Source organism: Cervus canadensis, chromosome 23 (assembly GCF_019320065.1).
Source record: "Cervus canadensis isolate Bull #8, Minnesota chromosome 23, ASM1932006v1, whole genome shotgun sequence".
Taxonomy (NCBI): domain Eukaryota; kingdom Metazoa; phylum Chordata; class Mammalia; order Artiodactyla; family Cervidae; genus Cervus; species Cervus canadensis.
In genome coordinates, this window is record NC_057408.1 from 35,676,340 (window position 1) to 35,696,483 (window position 20,144).

General features: G+C 38.0%; 2 protein-coding genes across 2 annotated transcripts in view; one reads left to right on the forward strand and one right to left on the reverse strand.

The window, feature by feature from the left end:
- Positions 1-3,964: 3,964 nt before the first annotated feature.
- LOC122425655 (protein hinderin-like) lies at positions 3,965-19,839 on the reverse strand. Its single transcript, XM_043444205.1, has 4 exons — positions 19,539-19,839; positions 13,225-13,260; positions 12,365-12,507; positions 3,965-4,561 (listed from the first exon to the last, which is right to left on the reverse strand). Exons 1-4 carry the CDS (start codon positions 19,837-19,839, stop codon positions 4,463-4,465), a joined length of 579 nt encoding a protein of 192 aa, XP_043300140.1. The 3' UTR covers positions 3,965-4,462.
- The window catches only part of TPGS2 (tubulin polyglutamylase complex subunit 2), a 60,083-nt gene continuing 59,704 nt past the window's right edge, over positions 19,766-20,144 (forward strand). The window contains exon 1 of the mRNA XM_043444204.1: positions 19,766-20,083. Coding sequence (XP_043300139.1) covers positions 20,002-20,083 — 82 coding nt within the window. The 5' untranslated portion in view covers positions 19,766-20,001. The remainder of the gene's footprint in view (positions 20,084-20,144) is intronic.

Sequence of the window (20,144 nt, forward strand, 5' to 3'; positions counted from 1 at the left end):
AATAAATAACCTAACTGTACACCTAAAGCAATTAGAGAAGAAAGAAATGAAGAACCCCAGGGTTAGCAGAAGGAAAGAAATCTTAAAAATCAGGGCAGAAATAAATGCAAAAGAAACTAAAGAGACCATAGCAAAAATCAACAAAGCTAAAAGCTGGTTTTTTGAAAAAAATAAACAAAATTGACAAGCCATTAGCAAGACTCATTAAGAAACAAAGAGAGAAGAACCAAATTAACAAAATTAGAAATGAAAATGGAGAGATCACAACAGACAACACCGAAATACAAAGGATCATAAGAGACTACTACCAGCAGCTCTATGCCAATAAAATGGACAACTTGGATGAGATGGACAAATTCTTAGAAAAGTATAACTTTCCAAAACTGAACCAGGAAGAAATAGAAGATCTTAACAGACCCATCACAAGCAAGGAAATCGAAACTGTCATCAAAAATCTGCCAGCAAACAAAAGCCCGGGACCAGATGGCTTCACAGCTGAATTCTACCAAAGATTTAGAGAAGAGCTAACACCTATCTTACTCAAACTCTTCCAGAAAATTGCAGATGAAGGTAAGCTTCCAAACTCATTCTATGAGGCCACCATCACCCTAATTCCAAAACCAGACAAAGATGCCACAAAAAAAGAAAACTACAGGCCAATATCACTGATGAACATAGATGCAAAAATCCTTAACAAAATTCTAGCAAACAGAATCCAACAACATATTAAAAAAATCATACACCATGACCAAGTGGGCTTTATCCCAGGAATGCAAGGATTCTTTAATATCCGCAAATCAATCAATGTAATACACCACATTAACAAATTGAAAGATAAAAACCATATGATTATCTCAATAGATGCAGAGAAAGCCTTTGACAAAATTCAACACTCATTTATGATTAAAACTCTCCAAAAAGCAGGAATAGAAGGAACATACCTCAACATAATAAAAGCTATATATGACAAACCCACAGCAAGCATCACCCTCAATGGTGAAAAATTGAAAGCATTTCCCCTGAAATCAGGAACAAGACAAGGGTGCCCACTCTCACCACTACTGTTCAACATAGTGTTGGAAGTTTTGGCCACAGCAATCAGAGCAGAAAAAGAAGTAAAAGGAATCCAGATAGGAAAAGAAGAAGTGAAACTCTCACTGTTTGCAGATGACATGATCCTCTATATAGAAAACCCTAAAGACTCTACCAGAAAATTACTAGAGCTAATCAATGAATATAGTAAAGTTGCAGGATATAAAATTAACACACAGAAATCCCTTGCATTCCTATACACTAACAATGAGAAAACAGAAAGAGAAATTAAGGAAACAATACATTCACCATTGCAACAAAAAGAATAAAAATACTTAGGAGTATATCTACCTAAAGAAACAAAAGACCTATACATAGAAAACTATAAAACACTGATGAAGAAATCAAAGAGGACACAAACAGATGGAGAAACATACCGTGTTCATGGATTGGAAGAATCAATATTGTCAAAATGGCTATTCTACCCAAAGCAATCTATAGATTCAATGCAATCCCTATCAAGCTACCAATGGTATTTTTCACAGAACTAGAACAAATAATTTCACAATTTGTATGGAAATACAAAAAAACCTCGAATAGCCAAAGTAATCTTGAGAAAGAAGAATGGAACTGGAGGAATCAACCTGCCTGACTTCAGACTCTACTACAAAGCCACAGTCATCAAGACAGTATGGTACTGGCACAAAGACAGAAATATAGATCAATGGAACAGAATAGAAAGCCCAGAGATAAATCCACGAACCTATGGACACCTTATCTTTGACAAAGGAGGCAAGGATATACAATGGAAAAAAGACAACCTCTTTAACAAGTGGTGCTGGGAAAACTGGTCAACCACTTGTAAAAGAATGAAACTAGAACACTTTCTAACACCATACACAAAAATAAACTCAAAATGGATTAAAGATCTAAATGTAAGACCAGAAACTATAAAACTCCTAGAGGAGAACATAGGCAAAACACTCTCCGACATAAATCACAGCAAGATCCTCTATGACCCACCTCCCAGAATATTGGAAATAAAAGCAAAATAAACAAATGGGACCTAATGAAACTTAAAAGCTTTTGCACTACAAAGGAAACTATAAGTAAGGTGAAAAGACAGCCCTCAGATTGGGAGAAAATAATAGCAAATGAAGAAACAGACAAAGGATTAATCTCAAAAATATACAAGCAACTCCTGCAGCTCAATTCCAGAAAAATAATGACCCAGTCAAAAAATGGGCCAAAGAACTAAACAGACATTTCTCCAAAGAAGACATACAGATGGCTAACAAACACATGAAAAGATGCTCAACATCACTCATTATCAGAGAAATGCAAATCAAAACCACAATGAGGTACCATTACACGCCAGTCAGGATGGCTGCTATCCAAAAGTCTACAAGCAATAAATGCTGGAGAGGGTGTGGAGAAAAGGGAACCCTCTTACACTGTTGGTGGGAATGCAAACTAGTACAGCCACTATGGAAAACAGTGTGGAGATTCCTTAAAAAACTGGAAATAGAACTGCCATATGACCCAGCAATCCCACTTCTGGGCATACACACTGAGGAAACCAGATCTGAAAGAGACACGTGCACCCCAATGTTCATCGCAGCACTGTTTATAATAGCCAGGACATGGAAGCAACCTAGATGCCCATCAGCAGATGAATGGATAAGGAAGCTGTGGTACATATACACCATGGAATATTACTCAGCCGTCAAAAAGAATTCATTTGAACCAGTCCTAATGAGATGGATGAAACTGGAGCCCCTTATACAGAGTGAAGTAAGCCAGAAAGATAAAGAACATTACAGCATACTAACACATATATATGGAATTTAGAAAGATGGTAACGATAACCCTATATGCAAAACAGAAAAAGAGACACAGAAATACAGAACAGACTTTTGAACTCTGTGGAGAAGTGAGGGTGGGATGTTTCAAAAGAACAGCATGTTATATATCTATGGTGAAACGATCACCAGCCCAGTGGGATGCATGAGACAAGTGCTCGGGCCTGGTGCACTGGGAAGACCCAGAGGAATCGGGGGGAGAGGGAGGTGGGAGGGGGGATCGGGATGGGGAATAAGTGTAAATCTATGGCTGATTCATATCAATGTATGACAAAACCCACTGAAATGTTGTGAAGTAATTAGCCTCCAACTAATAAAAAAATTAAAAAAAAAAAATCCAGCTCCCCCAAAATTTATGGAGTCATCATATCTGCCTCAAGTTGCCAAAACTCGGATGTCTTTTACATGAAAAATAAACAAACATATACTTTGTTTTGGTTACTGTTAACTTGATGTTTCTTGTTATATACAAGGCAGATTAATCATGACACAGATTCATAAAACATCCTTAAGTACGCTCCATCCAATGCTAGCCTTTTCAGCTTTGTTTCTACACTTCTTTCCTTGTGATCTCTTCTACACCTTGTCAGAACATGAGATTCCTTAGTAATTCCTACCTGATTTCTCGTAGAAACAAGCTTCCTTAAAATTGCTTTAAAAATTTTAAAGGATGCTCACCCATATGATCAAAAAATATTTTGCTCAAAAACTATACTCTTCAAAAACTAGAAACCTAGCCACTCTGGGTAACAGAGATTTGAATAAGAACTCTAAAGATAAACAACAACAACAACAAAAACTTCAAGTAGCCTACTATATTCAAACATACAATTCAATGATAAAAATTAGTACTATTTTATCAATGTTTAGGTATGGCCTTCCTCTAAACTTAACTTTTATAATTTATATTATAGATATATTTATATTTTATATATACAAACATCTTCATTTATTAAGATCTCAAAGCTTGACATGTATGTTAAGAAAAAATTATACAAAGTAAATATGCTTCAAACACATCATTAATAAACTGGAATAATACATCCAAACAGCTAAGAACTCTCTCAAAATTGAAAACCCCTTATTTGAAACTATCAGAAGTTAGCAAACTGACAAGTATTCTTGTGAAAGATGACAATAAAATGAATGTTCTCTTCCATTTCAGATGCTAAAGCAAAACCAAAAGTAACTGCTATGCCTCTGATTACAACAATATCAACCTACATCAACAGAAGAGCTAAGTTTCAAAATGTTCCCTCTTGATACATGACCGCTGCAGATATTTCTATGAAACAACTGGGAAAGTGAATAAACCAGAAAACACAAATTGGAGAGTGTTTGTTCTGCTGTTTATTTCTTTTCCATTTTATGTTTGTGTGTGTGTGTGTGTGTGTGTGTGTGTGTGTGTGTTCTACTTTTCTTTTTGGCACCACAGAATATTATTTTTTCTAAAAGTCTTTGTTCCCATAAGACCAATGACAGGATGACATCAGAACATATTTTTAATTTTCTATTTTCAAAAAAATATTCTCTCTCACATACTAATACACTTCATATAAGGCTTTGTCTCACCTGGCCAGTTCTTTAATTAAGTTTGCAATGCGTCTTTTGTCTTCAAGACACAAATCCTTCAGTGATGCACTCTTTATTTCTCCCCTGCAGAAACTCTAAAACAAACAAACAAAAATCATTCTGATTAACTTTCACAAAAAACAATTTTCAAGACTTTTCAAGAAATTTCTTAAAATTAGCACAGGAGATGAAATTTCTTGGATCTCTTTTATTTGTTAGAAGACTATCTATTTCATTTAAACCTACTGTGAGCTCAAAACAGGTTAAGGAACGGCTGTCCACCAGGGGACATCATGAAATTTACACAGGAAAAGCAGAGAGTAAGAACTCACAGGCACAAATGTGCCTGCTTAAGTATTAGGGAATAATAAGGAAACAACTTTCCCTTGGTGAATGTCACAGAAACAAACACCTAATGGAAGATACTGAGATCCCTTCTGACACCACAGTCCCATGGCTGCTTGAAGGTATACTAAGGCTGGCAGCAGAGACACCAGTCTCTAAGCTCTCAATATATCCCAAGGTTCATTCCAAAGGGTATTAGATCAAAGAGTAATAGTAATACTAGGTAACGTTATATCTAGTGTTATTAGGAATATTCTAAGTATTTTATGCTTATTAATACATTTCATTTTCACCACAATGCTATTAGGTAGATATTATTCCTATTCTATAGTGAGGGTACATATATTGCCTAGGAATATAGCAGTTAAGTAGCAAAATCAAGATTCAAGCATTGATTCCACAGTCTATGTTCTTACCCACTGTACTATCCTACCTCTTAAACTATAAAAAGTTCTCCTAGTACATGAACATCAAAGAGGGATCTTTAAAGCCATGAAATCTAGGAATTCACAAGGTACCCGCAGTTAACACATAAAAGGAATGCTTAAAAAAATAATCTTTGGCATTGGCAGTTATGCAACCACAAAGTAAATCAGTCCAATTACTTCACGTGGCCAAGAATAATCCAAGACCCCTAAAATGGATCCTGGAAGCACTGTTAGCCAAAGATGGGAAAGATAAGCGAGAAAAAGGAAATGGGAAACAAGACATGGTAAAAAAAAAAAAAAAAAAACATTAAATGAATTTGGTTTTAGATTTTAGATATGGTCAGTTTGAGATGCCAGGAGGACATTCATGAGGAAATGTTTAGGCAGGAAGCTGGAAATGTGGGTCTGGATCTCAAGTCAGAGAAAAACATAAAAATTTAAAATTCAGCCATATGCTGCTATCCATAATGTTTAGATTTTTATTATTTTCTTTATATTTTTCTATGTTTTAAAATTTTCCTTAAAATTAAGAAAAAAATACTAGTTTTTAAAAATCAACTCCTAATCCAAGAAAATAAATTAAAACTGGTAACTTAAAAGACAAAAGGAGGATCAGAAGCATACAATATTGTAGGAGAAAAAAGTTTTAAGAAGAATGTGGGGTTAACAGTGGTAATAATCAAAAAACAGAATATTAAAAGGAGTCACTGGATTTGACAAAGGGAAAAATCGCTGAAAACCCATTAAGAGATTTCAGTAAACAAAAAAGAGAAACTCTTGCAAATAGGCAAGAACTTCAGCAGCATTGTGTTCAGGCAAAAACCTGAAAACACAAATGTTTGTCAACCAAAGTTAAACAGTGGTATGTTTATACAATGGAATTCTGCAGCTACTGATTGTTAGTTGACATTAATCCATCTTCAAACCCACCCCACCCTGCTTTGTTTTGTGAGGCTGAGGCTCTGGAAACCTCAATTCTCCTTTGCCACATCATTCTCTATTATGCTGTGCTTAGTCGCTCAGTCACGTCCAGCTCTTTGTGAGCCCATGGACTTACAGCCCGCCAGGCTTTCCAGTCCATGGGAAATCTCCAGGCAAGAATACTGGAGTGGGTTGCCATGCCCTCCTCCAGGGGATCTTGCCAACCCAGGGACTGAACACAGGTCTCCCGCATTGCAGGCAGATTCTTTACCATCTGAACCACCAGGGAAGCCTGTTCTCTATGAAGCTCTACCAACAGGGAGAAGGAGAGGCTCTGAGAGGAAGAAAGGACACATTCCTTTCTATTGCTTTCTGTCTCTCTCAGTGTTGGCCCTGCCAGAGATCCTCACCCTGGCAAGAACAACCCATTCCAGTTGGTGATTCTTCCAGGCCTCACAGAACCAGCCTGTCACGTCTCCTTGGAGACAGCAATACCCCTTAGGCTAGTTCCCCATCATCAAAGGTCCAAATTTCAGCTCTAAGTGGCCCCTCCTCCAAGTTTCGAGGTTTTAATAATTCCGATTTGTTCTGTTTTCCCAACTCTAGAGATGGTGGTTGTGTCTTGCTGTTATTACCTACATGATAAATTAGTGTGGCCCTTTTTGCCTTTCAGTTCTCCAGCACCAGTTTAACAAATTTTTATATACTAAACATACTCTCAGTTGAAATAACTGAGTAAACCCTGATTGAAATATCAGTGAAAAGAAACTAAATATGACAACATGCAGCATAAATAAACCTCAGAAACATAATACTGAATGAAAAAAAACCAAATCAGACAATATGATGAGAACGTTCATAAAAACTTGGAAATATACTTAAAACTATGGGATTCCCTGGTGGCTGAGAAGAGACCTCCTGCAATGCAAGAGACGTGGGTTCAATCCCTGGATTGGGAAAGATCCCCTGGAGAAGGAAATGGCAACCCACTCCAGTATTCTTGCCTGGAAAATCCCATGGACGGAGGAGCCTGGTGGGCCACACTCCATCAGGGTTGCAAGAGGTGGACACAACTTAGTGACTACACCACCACCATTGTTTGAAAAACAAACACGTGTTTACACCATATAGGACAGCAGTTGATAAACTATGACTGCAAGCTAAATCTGGCTCAAAGCTTATTTTTGGAAAAAAAAGTTTATTAAAACACAGCCATGCATATTCATTTATACACTGACATACATATGGCACTTTCCACACTATCATGGTAGAATTAAATAATTAAGACAGAGGCCATGTGTCTCACAAAGGCTAAACATTTACCATCTGGCCTTTTACAGAAATAGTTTGTCAACCTCTGATAAAGAGAAACAACAGAATGATAAACACAAAATTAGAGATTACCAAATAAGATGCTATGCTATAATAAGGGAAGAATAATACATCTCTCATATATTATCTCAGACTGCAAGGAAGTCTGAGCCTCTTCCCTGTCAATCTTTCTTTCCTTCTCCTCTCACAGATGCCAGACTTGTAGTGAAATCTTAAGTCTCTCCTTGATTTATAATAGCATCATGGCAATTCAATGCAGAAATGAATGGTTCCCTCAATAATCGGTACTGAACCAAAAGACTATCAGTATGAAAAAACGATTTGGAATAAGGTTTGTCACATTTTTAAATCTCTTTACGAGACAACTGAAATAAAAGGAATCCGAACTGAAAAGGCAAATATAAAACTATCTCTATTCACAGATGGCATAATCTTGTATATAAGAAATTGTAAGAAAATCACCAAAAAGCTATTAGATTAGAACTAATCAATGAATTTAGAAAGGTTACAGGATAAAAAATCAACTATGTTTCTAGCAGTCAAAAATCCAAAAATGAAATTAAGAAAACGATTTCATTAATAGTAGCATCACAAAGTATAAAATACTTAAAACTTGAAAATAAATTTGGCATGTACACTGAAAACAACAAAACATCACTGGAAGAAATTAAAGATATAAATAAATAGACAACTTACACACCATATTCAAGGTCTAGAAGACAATATTATAAAGCTGAGAGTACTCGCCAAATTGATCTAAAGATTTAACACAAGGTAGGGGTAGCAGAGTAGGAGATACAAACTATGGGATGCAAGGCTCAAGGATGTACTGTACAATATGGGAAATACAGACAATATATTGTAATAACTGTAAGTGGAAAGTAACCTTTAAAGTTGTATAAAAAATTAAAATAAAAAAAAAAGATTCCCAATCACTTAATTTATGGGATTAACATATACAGAGTATTATATATAAAATAGATAACCAATAAGAGCCTACTGTATAGCACAGGGAACTAGACTCAATATTTTACAAAAATCTATAAGGGAAAAGAATCTAAAAAGAAAATATATGTATATATATACACACATACATAATTATAAACACATATATGTAAAACTGAATCACTTTGATGTATACCTGAAACTAACACATTATTGTAAATCAACTGTATTTTTCAACTTTTTTTTAAAAAGAGTCAACACAATTGCTACCAAAATCCCAAGCTGACTTTCTGCAGAAACTGGCAAGCTGATTCCATAATTCCTATGGAAATGCAAAGGACCCATTATAGCCAAAACAACCTTGAAAAAGAAGAACTTGGACTATTTACACTTTCTGATTCCAAGCCTTCTGCCAAGCTACAATATATTAAAACAGAGTGGTATTGGCATTAAAACAGAAATACAGATCAATGGAATAGAACTGAGATTACAGAAATAGACACTTACATTTATGATTAAAAGATTTTTCAACAAGGGTGGCAAGACAAAGAAAGAATAGTCTTTGCAACAAATGATACTGGGACAAGAGGACATCCACATGCAAAAGAATAAAGCTGGGTCACTACCCACACCATCTACAGAAAGTAAATCAAAATGGATCAAAACTTAGATGTAATATCTAAAAGTACAAAGCTCTTAGATACTGGTATAAATCTTTGAGAACTTGGTTTAGGTAATGATTTCTTAGACACGACAGCAAAGCACAGACAATAAAAGAAAAACATTGGTAAGCTGAACTTCATCAAAATTTAAAATATTTAAGCTTCAAAGGACACCAATAAAAAAGTGAAAAAAAACAACCCACAGAATGGGAGAAAATATTTGCAAATAACGTATCTGATAAGAGACTCAGAGGTGGAATTTATAAATAACTTCTTACAACTCATCAATAAGAAGAACACATACAAATGGCCAAGAAGCACATAAACAGATGATCATTACTGGCGTGCGTGCGTGCGTGCGTGCGTGTGTGTGTGTGTGTGTGTGTGTGTGTGTGTGTGTGTGTGTTTAGTCACTCAGCTATGTCCGACTCTTTGCAACCCCATGGACTGTAGCTCACCAGGCTCCTGTGTCCATGGAATTCTCCATGCAAGAATACTGGAGTGGGTTGCCATTCCCCTCTCCAGGGGATCTTTCCCACTCAGGGATCGAACCTGGGTCTCCTGCATTGCAGGTGGATTATTTACCATCTGAGCTACCAGTGAAGTCCACTACTGGCCATTAGGAAAATACAAATCAAAACCATGAGATACCACTTCAAATTTACTACAATTATAAACAAAAAAAATGGATATCAAGCGTTGGTGAGAACGTGGAGAATCTAGAATTCTCATACATTGCTAGTAGAATGTAAAACAGTATAGCTACTTTGGCAGTACATCAAAAGCTTAAACAGAATTACTACATGCCCCAGCAATTCTACTTCTAGATATATACCCATGAAAATTGAAAACAGAAATCCATACAAAAATCTGTGCATGAATGCTGATGGAGCATATTCATATTAGCCAAAAAGTGTAACAATCCAAATGTCCTTCAACTGGTGGTTAAACAAAACATGCACTGAGCCATAGAAAGGAATGAAGCAATGATTCATGATACAACATAGATGAACCTTGAAGTGAAAGAAGCCAGTCACAAAAGACCATAAAGTACATTATTTCATTTATACGAAATATTCAGAACAGACAAATATTCAGGGATTAAAAGCAGGTTAGCGGTTGTCAGCAGCTGAGATTAATGGGGAACAGCTTTTGTGAAGTGGATATACTGGGGATATAAGCAACATAACAGGACTTTTGAGCTCAGTCATGTCCTTGTGACACCATGGACTGCAGTCTGCCAGGCTCCTCTGTTTATGAGATTTTCCAGGCAAGAATAATGGAGTGGGTTGCCAGTTCCTCCTCCAGTGAATCTTCCCAACCCAGGGACTGAACCCACATCTCCTGCATCTCATGCATTGGTTCAGTTCAGTTGCTCAGTCATGTCCGACTCTTTGCGACCCCATGAATTGCAGCACGCCAGGCCTCCCTGTCCATCATCAACTCCTGGAGTTTACCCAAACTCATGTCCATCAAGTCGGTGACGCCATTCAGCCATCTCATCCTCTGTCGTCCCATTCTCCTCCTGCCCCCAATCCCTCCCAGCATCAGGGTCTTTTCCAATGAGTCAACTCTTCGCATGAGGTGGACAACGTATTGGAGTTTCAGCTTCAGCATCAGTCCTTCCAGTGAACACCCAGGACTGATCTCCTTTAGGATGTACTGGTTGGATCTCCTTGCAGCCCAAGGGACTCTCAAGAGTCTTCTCCAACACCACAGTTCAAAATTGGTAGGTGGATTCTTTATCCACTGAGCCACCTGGGAAGCCCATGCAAGATTTGAGCTAATCACAGTTAAATCCTGTAGATAACTAAACGTGATAAGTTGACCCAACGTGTTAAGTTGACCCTTAACAACGTGAGTCTGAACTGCACAGGTCTACTTATAAGCAGATTTTTTTCAATAAATACACTGGAAAACTTGTTGGAGATTTAAGACAATTTGAAAAAACTTGTAAATGAACCACACACCCTAAAGAAATATATAAAAATAAATTAAGGAAAAAGTTAGGCGTGTCATGAATGTGTAAAATACATGTATATATACATATAAACTCAAAATATGTGTAAACTATGTTATCAGCAAAGCTTTCATTCAACAGTAAGTTACTAGAGAAGTTTTGGAGGAGTCAAAAATTATATGCAGATATTTGACTGCATGGGGTTCAACACCCCTAACACCTGTGTTGTTCAAGGGTCAAGAGTAACAAGTAACAAAACTAGACACTGAACATTTCCTCAAGAACATAAACCAGGTACTGTAAAACATTTTTTTTTTGAAAAACATTTTTTTATAAAGAGTTCAATAGTAAAGGATTTTGGCTTTGTAGGCATACATCTTTACAGCACCTCTGACACTGTAATACGAAAGCAGCAGTAAGATGACATTAAAAGAATGTTAAGAGAAAGGCTGTGTTCCAGTAACACTTGACTCACAAAACAGGGAAAAGCAGATGCCTACAACTCATAGACTGTCAAACCCTGACTTAACCTCTGGTTGAGAAGACAAAATATAAAGTAAAATAACAGGGAAGGAAATGGCAACCTACTCGTATATTCTTGGCTGGAGAATCCCATGGACAGAGGAGCCTGGCAGGCTACAGTCCATAGGGTTGCAAAGAGTCGGACATGACTGAAGTGACTTAGCACACATGCAAAGTAAAATAAACGAACTAGACAGGGCACGTACCAAAGGAATGTAGAGACACTGTTAGAGAGGCAAAGACAGACAAGGGAGAAATAAATGACTGAGCGATAAAAATAAAGTCTTCATGATAGTATTTGACAAGTGAAGGAAATAATAATAATAATATATGCTAATTTTAACAAAGCGTTTTCTTATATGCAAAGGATTATTTATCAACTAACATATTTACATGAACAAAAATCATAAAGAATACCTAATAAAATTTAAAAAACTGCTGTCAATTTGATTTACTAACACCACACAGATCAGGATGTAAGTTTTCTGAAACTTATGAAAACAATAAACGCTTCTTAACTTAGGCTTAAAGTAAGCCTGAACATTCTGTAACAAAAGCTTTGAGTAATATATATACTTTATATTCATACTAAATATTAATAAAGCATCCCTGAATCCTCTGTATCTTTTCAAAATACTTGTAGATCACCTAATGTTCTTTCAAGGACTCTTCCACACTGACCTATCAGTCATTGGCCAGCACAGAAAAATGACTCATTGGCCAGTGTTTATAAAGATTGGAGAATAAGGAAAAAAATAAAACAGAAAAAAAGAAATTACTGACCTGTTCATCAACTGAATCTCCTGCACCTTTTAAAGACTCCATGGAGACTGGAGCAGCAGTCACCCTGGAGGTCTTGACTTTAACATCAGCTTTTGGATTCAGCATCTTGTGTCTTGACCTGATATTTCCTTCTGTAGAAATTCCTAAGGATTTCCATCAAAACAAGATTTCAAAATTATATCTTTTCATTCTTTTAAACCCTCCCCCTAGCAACCTCTTCCTTGATACCCTCTACTGTATGGCACCTGATAGGCAAATCTCTTTATAAACTTAATTTTAAGGCTCTGGCACTAAATAACGAGTCATGAAAAGACTGTGTTGTGAATGCATTAGAAATTCAACTGAAATATTTTTTAAAGGGGATGTGAACATTTGTAAATCACATTAAAACCAATAAACTACAACATGCCATATGTACCTTAACTTATTGGAAACTAAAAATCTGAATTTTCACCTAATTAGATGTGCCTCCAATGGTTCAGTTTTACAACTCATCTCATAACAACCAGTAAACTTCAAAGTCTGTTACATAAACCCTACGTCATGAAGTTTATACATTTTCTTTGAAATATAAAATTTAGACTATTATTTGAACATGAAAAGTAACAAAAGAATCTGCTAATCCATGAACGAAGTATTCTATAAATTCATCAAAAGCTGACTTGCCAGCCAGATCCTAAAATAAGGCAATATTTCAAATCTTAGTGGGGTCACACCAAATATTAAAAAAAGAAAAAAAAAACTAGGTTCTGATGAACTGTTCTGCATCTACTTATACCTACAAAGTTGTCCTAATGTTTTATTTTCTTCTAACTCTTAAGAAGCAAAGAAGTTTACCAAATTAATATAGAAAATCATACCTGGAACATACACTACTGACTGTTCTTCATCAGAAACTATGCAGGAAGGCATAAAGGAAAATACTAGAAAAGATTATCCAACATCCAAATGCTGTTGTTCTGTACTTCTGCTGTAATTTGCAATTTCTTTTGAGCTAGAAGTTTGTAACTAGCTTTTAAAAACAAAACTAGGAAGTAATGTAATTAAATGTAGCAAAATTAATAATCTTTTAAAGTTCATCTTTATATATTCACAACTATCTGCTTTGTAAAAATGCTGGAATGCCTTGTTCCATTAAAGTTTTATCCATGCTTATTCCCAAATGACATACCCAGCACTATAAATTCTGCTGTAGTTTCCTCTCATTTTCTTTCCTTTTCTAAACAAGGAGTTAAACACTCCATCGTGCTCATCTTTGGTGAACTGACAAGTTATCTGAGGCATGAATACGTAATTTCAAAATGAGTTTTAGCTTTGAAGAACAAATACTGTTTAAGAGCAGCTCAATTATGCAAACACAAAAATATTTTTTATTCTTCCACAGTACATTCATGAAATGTCTCAAGAAGCCCTACTATTTAACAAGTGGAAGAAATTTAAGACAAAAAAGAACTATTTCGAATTTCAAAAGGAGAAATTTTGAAAGGGTGAAAGTCACTCAGTCGTATCCAGCTCTTTGCGACCCCATGGACTATACAGTCTATGAAATTCTTCAGGCCAGAGTACTGGAGTGGGTAGCTATTCCCTTCTCCAGGGGATCTTCCCAACCCAGGGATCGAACCCAGGTCTCCTGCAATGCAGGCGGATTCTTTACCAGCTGAGCCGAACACCGATATAGAAAGGGAACCAATATAATAAAGTTTACTTTTCAGAAATAAAATGTTATTCAGAACTAGATTTAAATCCAGGTATGTCTACCATTTGATAACCTTCTATTACACATACAGGAAGCAGGTGTCTAAACAATTATTTTTCAAATGACATAGAAAAGTCCAAAGTTTTGTATTACTTTATGAAATACTGTGTTTTCCAAAATTTGTAGACAAATCAAATATTAACTATTTCCTCCTGGGAGCAGACAGGAATAAAACAGTGGATAAAACATGTTAGAAAGCCAATATATTTCAGTTTAGAACCAATTCTAGAAATGGAATCTTTTCAAGAAATGTTGACTGGAAATGCCTAGAATCCCGGAGGAAACTAAGGAACACAATGGTGGTGCTTACTGTCTGACTTGCTAGGTGGTTCAGAACTCCTCAGCAGCATATGCACTGTCCCAGCTTCAAGACTTTGGCTGGTACCTAGTGCCTCTAAAAACTTTAAACTTCCTCAGACATCAGGGATGAGCACAGAAAATTTCAGGAGGCATATAAGACAAGTAAACAAACAAAATATTAGACCTACTAGTCCAAGGAAATTGACTGTAACTAATACTGACTGGAGTGGAGCATTTCTAAATTCACTGACACCCAATCCAAAACAAAAGCTTTACAAGCTGAAATTGTGCAGACTCTTTAGCAGCAGATTCATTTTTCACATCCTCTGGGACTCCTCAGTAACTGTTTAATTATTTGCTGTTGGAAATACACACATGGGAAAAAGTACAGAGGGGAAAAATTTCAAGATGACTCAGGACAAGCTCCATGTGACAGAGCCCTCAGTTAAAATATAAAAGAGGGATGGATTTGCAGAATATTCTCCATCTCCAAGGATGGAAAGCTGACATAACTGAGTCCTGGAAAACATACTACACTTCTCTAGATCATCCACAAAGGAGTCTGCTCAACTCAGAAGCTCATCAAATATTTTATACTTTCTCTTTCCTCCTCCAACCTGATACCATTTCCCCCATCTTTACTCTAAGCTAATAACTTTGCTTCCTATTCCTTTAAGAAAAACAAACTATAGAAGCCTTTGACAAACATGCATTTGCAGAGGACATGATATTACATACAGAAAACACTAAAGATTCTACTGAAAAACTATTAGAATAATCACATTCAGATTGCTGATAAACAGAAGTTGCAGAATACAAAATCAATAAATAAAAATCTATACAAGAATAACCATCAGGAAGACAAATTAGGAGGAAAAAATCCAATTTAAAATTGCATCAAAAAAAGAGTAAAAAAATCTAGAAAATTTAACAAAAGAGGTAAGAGACCTGTACCCTGAAAAGTATAAGACACTGACGAAAGAAACTGAAGAAAAATGAAAGAAATTCATGTTCATGAATTAAAAGAGTATTGCTAAAATGTCCATAAAGCAATCTACAGATTCAAAGCAAAATTCCAATGTCATTTTTCACAGAAATATTGTAAAATAAGCAATCCTAAAATTTGGATGGAACCACAAAAGACCTTAATTAGTCAAAGCAATCTTGAGAAAGAACAACAAAGCTGGAGGCATCACAATTCCTGGTTTCAAAACACTACAAAGCAACAGTTATCAAAACACAAAAGACCCCCATGACATTAACAGCTACCCTCTCTTCCTGCTTTATTTTTCTCCATAGCACCCATAATCATATAATATTATTTTACTTATTCATGAACTAATTTCATTTCACTAACATGTAAGCACGAAGCCAGTGAAAATCTGCATTGTTTTGTTCAATGTTGTATCTCTAAGATCAAAGAATGCCTGGATCATAATAAACCATCTAGGAACGAATTAAATTGGTATTTCTTTAATCCCATGAGGCACTGTCCAACAACTCTCAATGCTGTCTTTCTCTCTTTGTCCTATGCAAAATATGCAGACAAACCCTACTAGTTACACCCACACCAAATTTCTTTTTCAAATATAAGACCACTAAATAAACTGACCTTAACAGAAATTTTTATAAATAAGACAAAATATTTGAAATTGCCTCCATCCAACCTATATTTTCTAATTGTTTGTAATCTGTCTTCACCTCATTATTTTTGAGAACCCAAATATTTACCTTCTTCAAATACCAATTCCCAACAAATGTATATTTCATGGGAAAGTTAAAGAGACACAATTTGGACCTCTTATCGTGTTCTCTGTGTCACCTTAGTTCCACTTGGTTCATCTAGAAGTGCCTCAATAGGGTAAGTACAGCAAGTTATAAAGAGTCTTTAACACCCAAGCTTCCGAAATTAAAGTGGCAAGCAGAAACCCAAGCCAGAAGTGGTAGGGAGAAATAAATATACCTATTCTAGAGCAACAGGATGTGAAGAAAATAAACTTGGTACTTCCCATTCTGTGATAACCTTGTGAGTATGAATCACTTATCAGCAATATGTGTATCATCATTACTAACCATAATGATTTTCCTGACATATATGGTTTTTCCAGCAGTCATGTATGGATGTGAGAGTTGTACTATAAAGAAAGCTGAGTGCTGAAGCATTGATGCTTTTGAACTATGGTGTTGGAGAAGACTCTTGAGAGTCCTTTGGACAGCAAAGGAGATCCAACCAGTCCATCCTAAGGGAAATCAGTCCTGAATATTCTTTGGAAGGACTGATGCTGAAGCTGAAACTCCAATACTTTGGCCACCTGATGCGAAGAACTGACTCATCTGAAATGACCCTGATGCTGGGAAAAATTGAAGGTGGAAGGAGAAGGGGACGACAGAGGATGAGATGGTTGGATGACATCACCAATTCAATGGACATGAGTTTGAGTAAACTCCGGGAGTTGGTGACAGACAGGGAGGCCTGGTGTGCTGCAGTCCATGGGGTCGCAAAGAGTCGGACACAATTGAGCAACTGAACTGAACTGATGTTATTTTAACATCAACATAAAGTCCCTATTTAATTGAAAACTCAATGGCAGAGATTATAGCTACTGCAATGCTTTGACCAGGTCCTTTATAGTTCATATTTGTTAATATCAAGTTCATAATACTGCTAAAGATAATACACTTAAGTGCACTTCAGCAATCAAATTTAGATACTGCAGAAATATTAATTTCTTTTGATATTACCAAGGGCTATAATGAAGAAGGAAAGCAGTTTATGGCCAAAGTGGGTATATTTCACTTGTAGATTTAAGCCATAAAATGACAACATGGCATATCACTGTTTACACACTGGGTATAAAGAAATACCTTGTGCAAAATAGCACTGCTGAATCATACTGTGCAGGAGATACACAACTCATAAAAACAACAATATGAAAAGGTGACCTTCAGTCAGAGATGACCTGTCCTCACATGATAGAAACATCTAGGAATGGAAATCTCTCAATCATACTTCTCCAATTGTTTAGGTGAGGCACTGAAAATCTCTGAATAGTGTGAAAAGAATACCAGATTACAGGTATATACTTTTTGGCATTTTTCTATTGAAAGTTCTAACTATAAGAACTTCAGGGGTGGTCTGGGAAGTCATCAGTGTAATGAGAAAAGAGATCAAGATCAAAAGACATTTCAATAAAAATTTTTTTACAGAAAGATCAAAAGACACATGACCAAATCAAATGATTCATAATTATGTTTTTTAGCAAAGATTCAGTAACAAATTCATATATGACATTGCTTTTAAGTCCTACAGAAATTTAACATGAAAATATTTAAGGCTGGATATTAATTGGTCATTATGTGGAATAGGGAGGGGAAACAGGTGATACTGGTAACCTTGAAATTCCTTTCAAACATCTGAATTTCTACAGAACGTAATCACCACCATTTTCCCCAAATAACTTCAACTCCTCACTTTCACTGCAAAGATGAGTATTTTACGTTAATTTTTACAGTCAGGGAGAATGTAAGAGAAAAGGAAGGCTATATGATATCTATATGAAATACGGAGTAATATGATTACATAAATAATTAAGTACAAGGCTGCTAAGACCAAGAGCATAGATTCTGTTTACACACCTATTAACTTAATCATACCCACTGCAACAAACTGTCTCCCCTATCCACACCCCACATACATTCTACTATATATCAGAACACTATCCTTATACATTTCGTATCAGCACAATAGCATTGGTTATACAGAAAGTTAAGGAATAATAACGAAAGCCACATAGATGGTTATGGAAATGATTACATTGAAGAAGCACATTGTAAGTTAATAATCTTCATATATCTCTATCAGAAAATTCTAACATTGCAGAGGCAATGTTTCACGAGAAAGACTCATCCCAATTTCCTTACTTCTAATTCAGTCCAGTTGCTCCCGATGCACATATTCTCCTGACAGGTAAAGAAAAAAATATTTAATTTTCACAGTGTATCAGTGTGCTTTTTATCCACAGTGTAGGATCACGATTTCACTTGATGCTCACCAACCTCTCATACACAAATGGTAATAATGCTTAGAAAGTCCATAACACCAAACGCTCAGCAGCAAGAAATGCAAAAATACCCCACTCTTCAAGGCATGACACTTTAATCTTAGTAATCCAACAAGGGGAACTGATAATATAACTTCTTAAGTTTTACTGACTAGCTAAGGAGAACCTGCAAAGAACGATTCAGAAGTTAACAGCAATGCCTCTAACAATGCTATGGCCAATCCTAGCAAACAGACAAAAAGGCTTGCCTCCGTGGGTATCCAACACACTGAATGCCCTCCTTCCAGGTAACTCTCCTGGAACATGAAGCAAGTTACCAGGGCCAAAGATCAATCTGGAACAGTGTACCTAACGCAAGGAAAAGAACCGGTTTTGTCACACATCTCATTACTCCAAGGATAAAAGCGCCACCGCTTCTCTACCATAAAACTATCCAAGAACTGATTCAACCCTGCTAGCGGCGACCCGCAACCTACATACAAATCAACACTACTCCCAGACCCTAAAATCTGCATCGCATCTGATTCCATCATCAGCATCACCAGATCACGTCCGTGTGAAAACAAGTCCCACGATTCTCTGAAGATCTAAGTATGAAAATACATCGTCACTGCCAGGCTTTAAAGTCCGACGAGGTCCTGACTTGCTCCTAACAGCGCAGGCCAGGGATACTCCTAAACCAAGACGAAAAGATCCTGGACCAAACAGCACCATGCCCTCCTCCAGAAGCTCACTCCGCACAGACCCGGCCGGCCGGAGGTCGCCTCAGGCAGAGGGCCCCTTCCAGCCCCCGACTCTAGGCCGTCTTTCCGGAGCTCACCGCCAAGGAGGGCAGGGAAACAGCTTGGGTCGAGTGCCCACGTCTAGAACTCCAGCCTGGAGAAACAGTGCAGGCTCTCTGCCACCTAATACCCAAGCAAGGGGACTGCCCGGCGGCCCGACAGCACGGCCCCGCCCCCGGGGTCCGCAGCGAACTTCTCCCCTCTGCTTCGAGTCCCTCGCGACCGCTCGCCCCGGGGAAGGCGCCGGCGCCCCCTGTCAGGCGGGCAAAGGATACAGTCCCGGCTCCAGAACGCCGCCGCGCCCGGGCGGGAGGGGCCCGCCACGTCCGCCATCTTGAAACAACCGCCACTCGGGGCGTCGCGCCGGGGCCGCCCCGCCCCGGCCCCCAGGCCCGGTCCGGATTGGCCACACGACATAGAGGTCCGCCCCCGCTTGCGCGGCCGGCCCCGGCGGGGCGGGACGGTCCGGCCGGAGGGGTCGCTGGGTCCCGGCGGCGTGGCGTGGAGCACCCGCCGGGGCAGCGGGAACAAGCTCCTCGGGGGACTACTACCGCCCGAGCAGCCCGGGCCCCTCATCTCCGTCCCGTAGCCCTCTCAGGCGCCGAGCACTACAAGTCCCGGCATGCCGCGAACTTGACGGCCGCGCCTCCCGGGCGGTGTCCGGCCCTCCGGCCCGCCCCGCTCCCCCGCCCGGTCCCCTCCCCTTCCCCGGCCGCACGCGGAGCCGGGACGCGAGACATGGAGGAGACGCCGCCCCCGCTGCTGGGCAGCAGCAAGCCGCACCTGGAGAAGCTGACCTTGGGGGTCACTCGCATCCTAGGTGAGTGGGGCGGGGCGGGGGGTGGGGCGTGAGGGCGACTGCGGGATGAAGGGTGTGCCAC

Bases quoted from the DNA above. Each gene is read 5' to 3' on its own strand.
- LOC122425655 (XM_043444205.1), bottom strand. From the start codon at position 19,839: ATGAGGGGCCCGGGCTGCTCGGGCGGTAGTAGTCCCCCGAGGAGCTTG. The intron at 12,508-13,224 runs GTATGATTTTCT...GGAAATCCTTAG, and splicing joins GTCAGTAGTGTATGTTCCAG to GAATTTCTACAGAAGGAAAT. The intron at 4,562-12,364 runs GTCAGTAATTTC...TGTTTGTTTTAG, and splicing joins GAGATTCAGTTGATGAACAG to AGTTTCTGCAGGGGAGAAAT.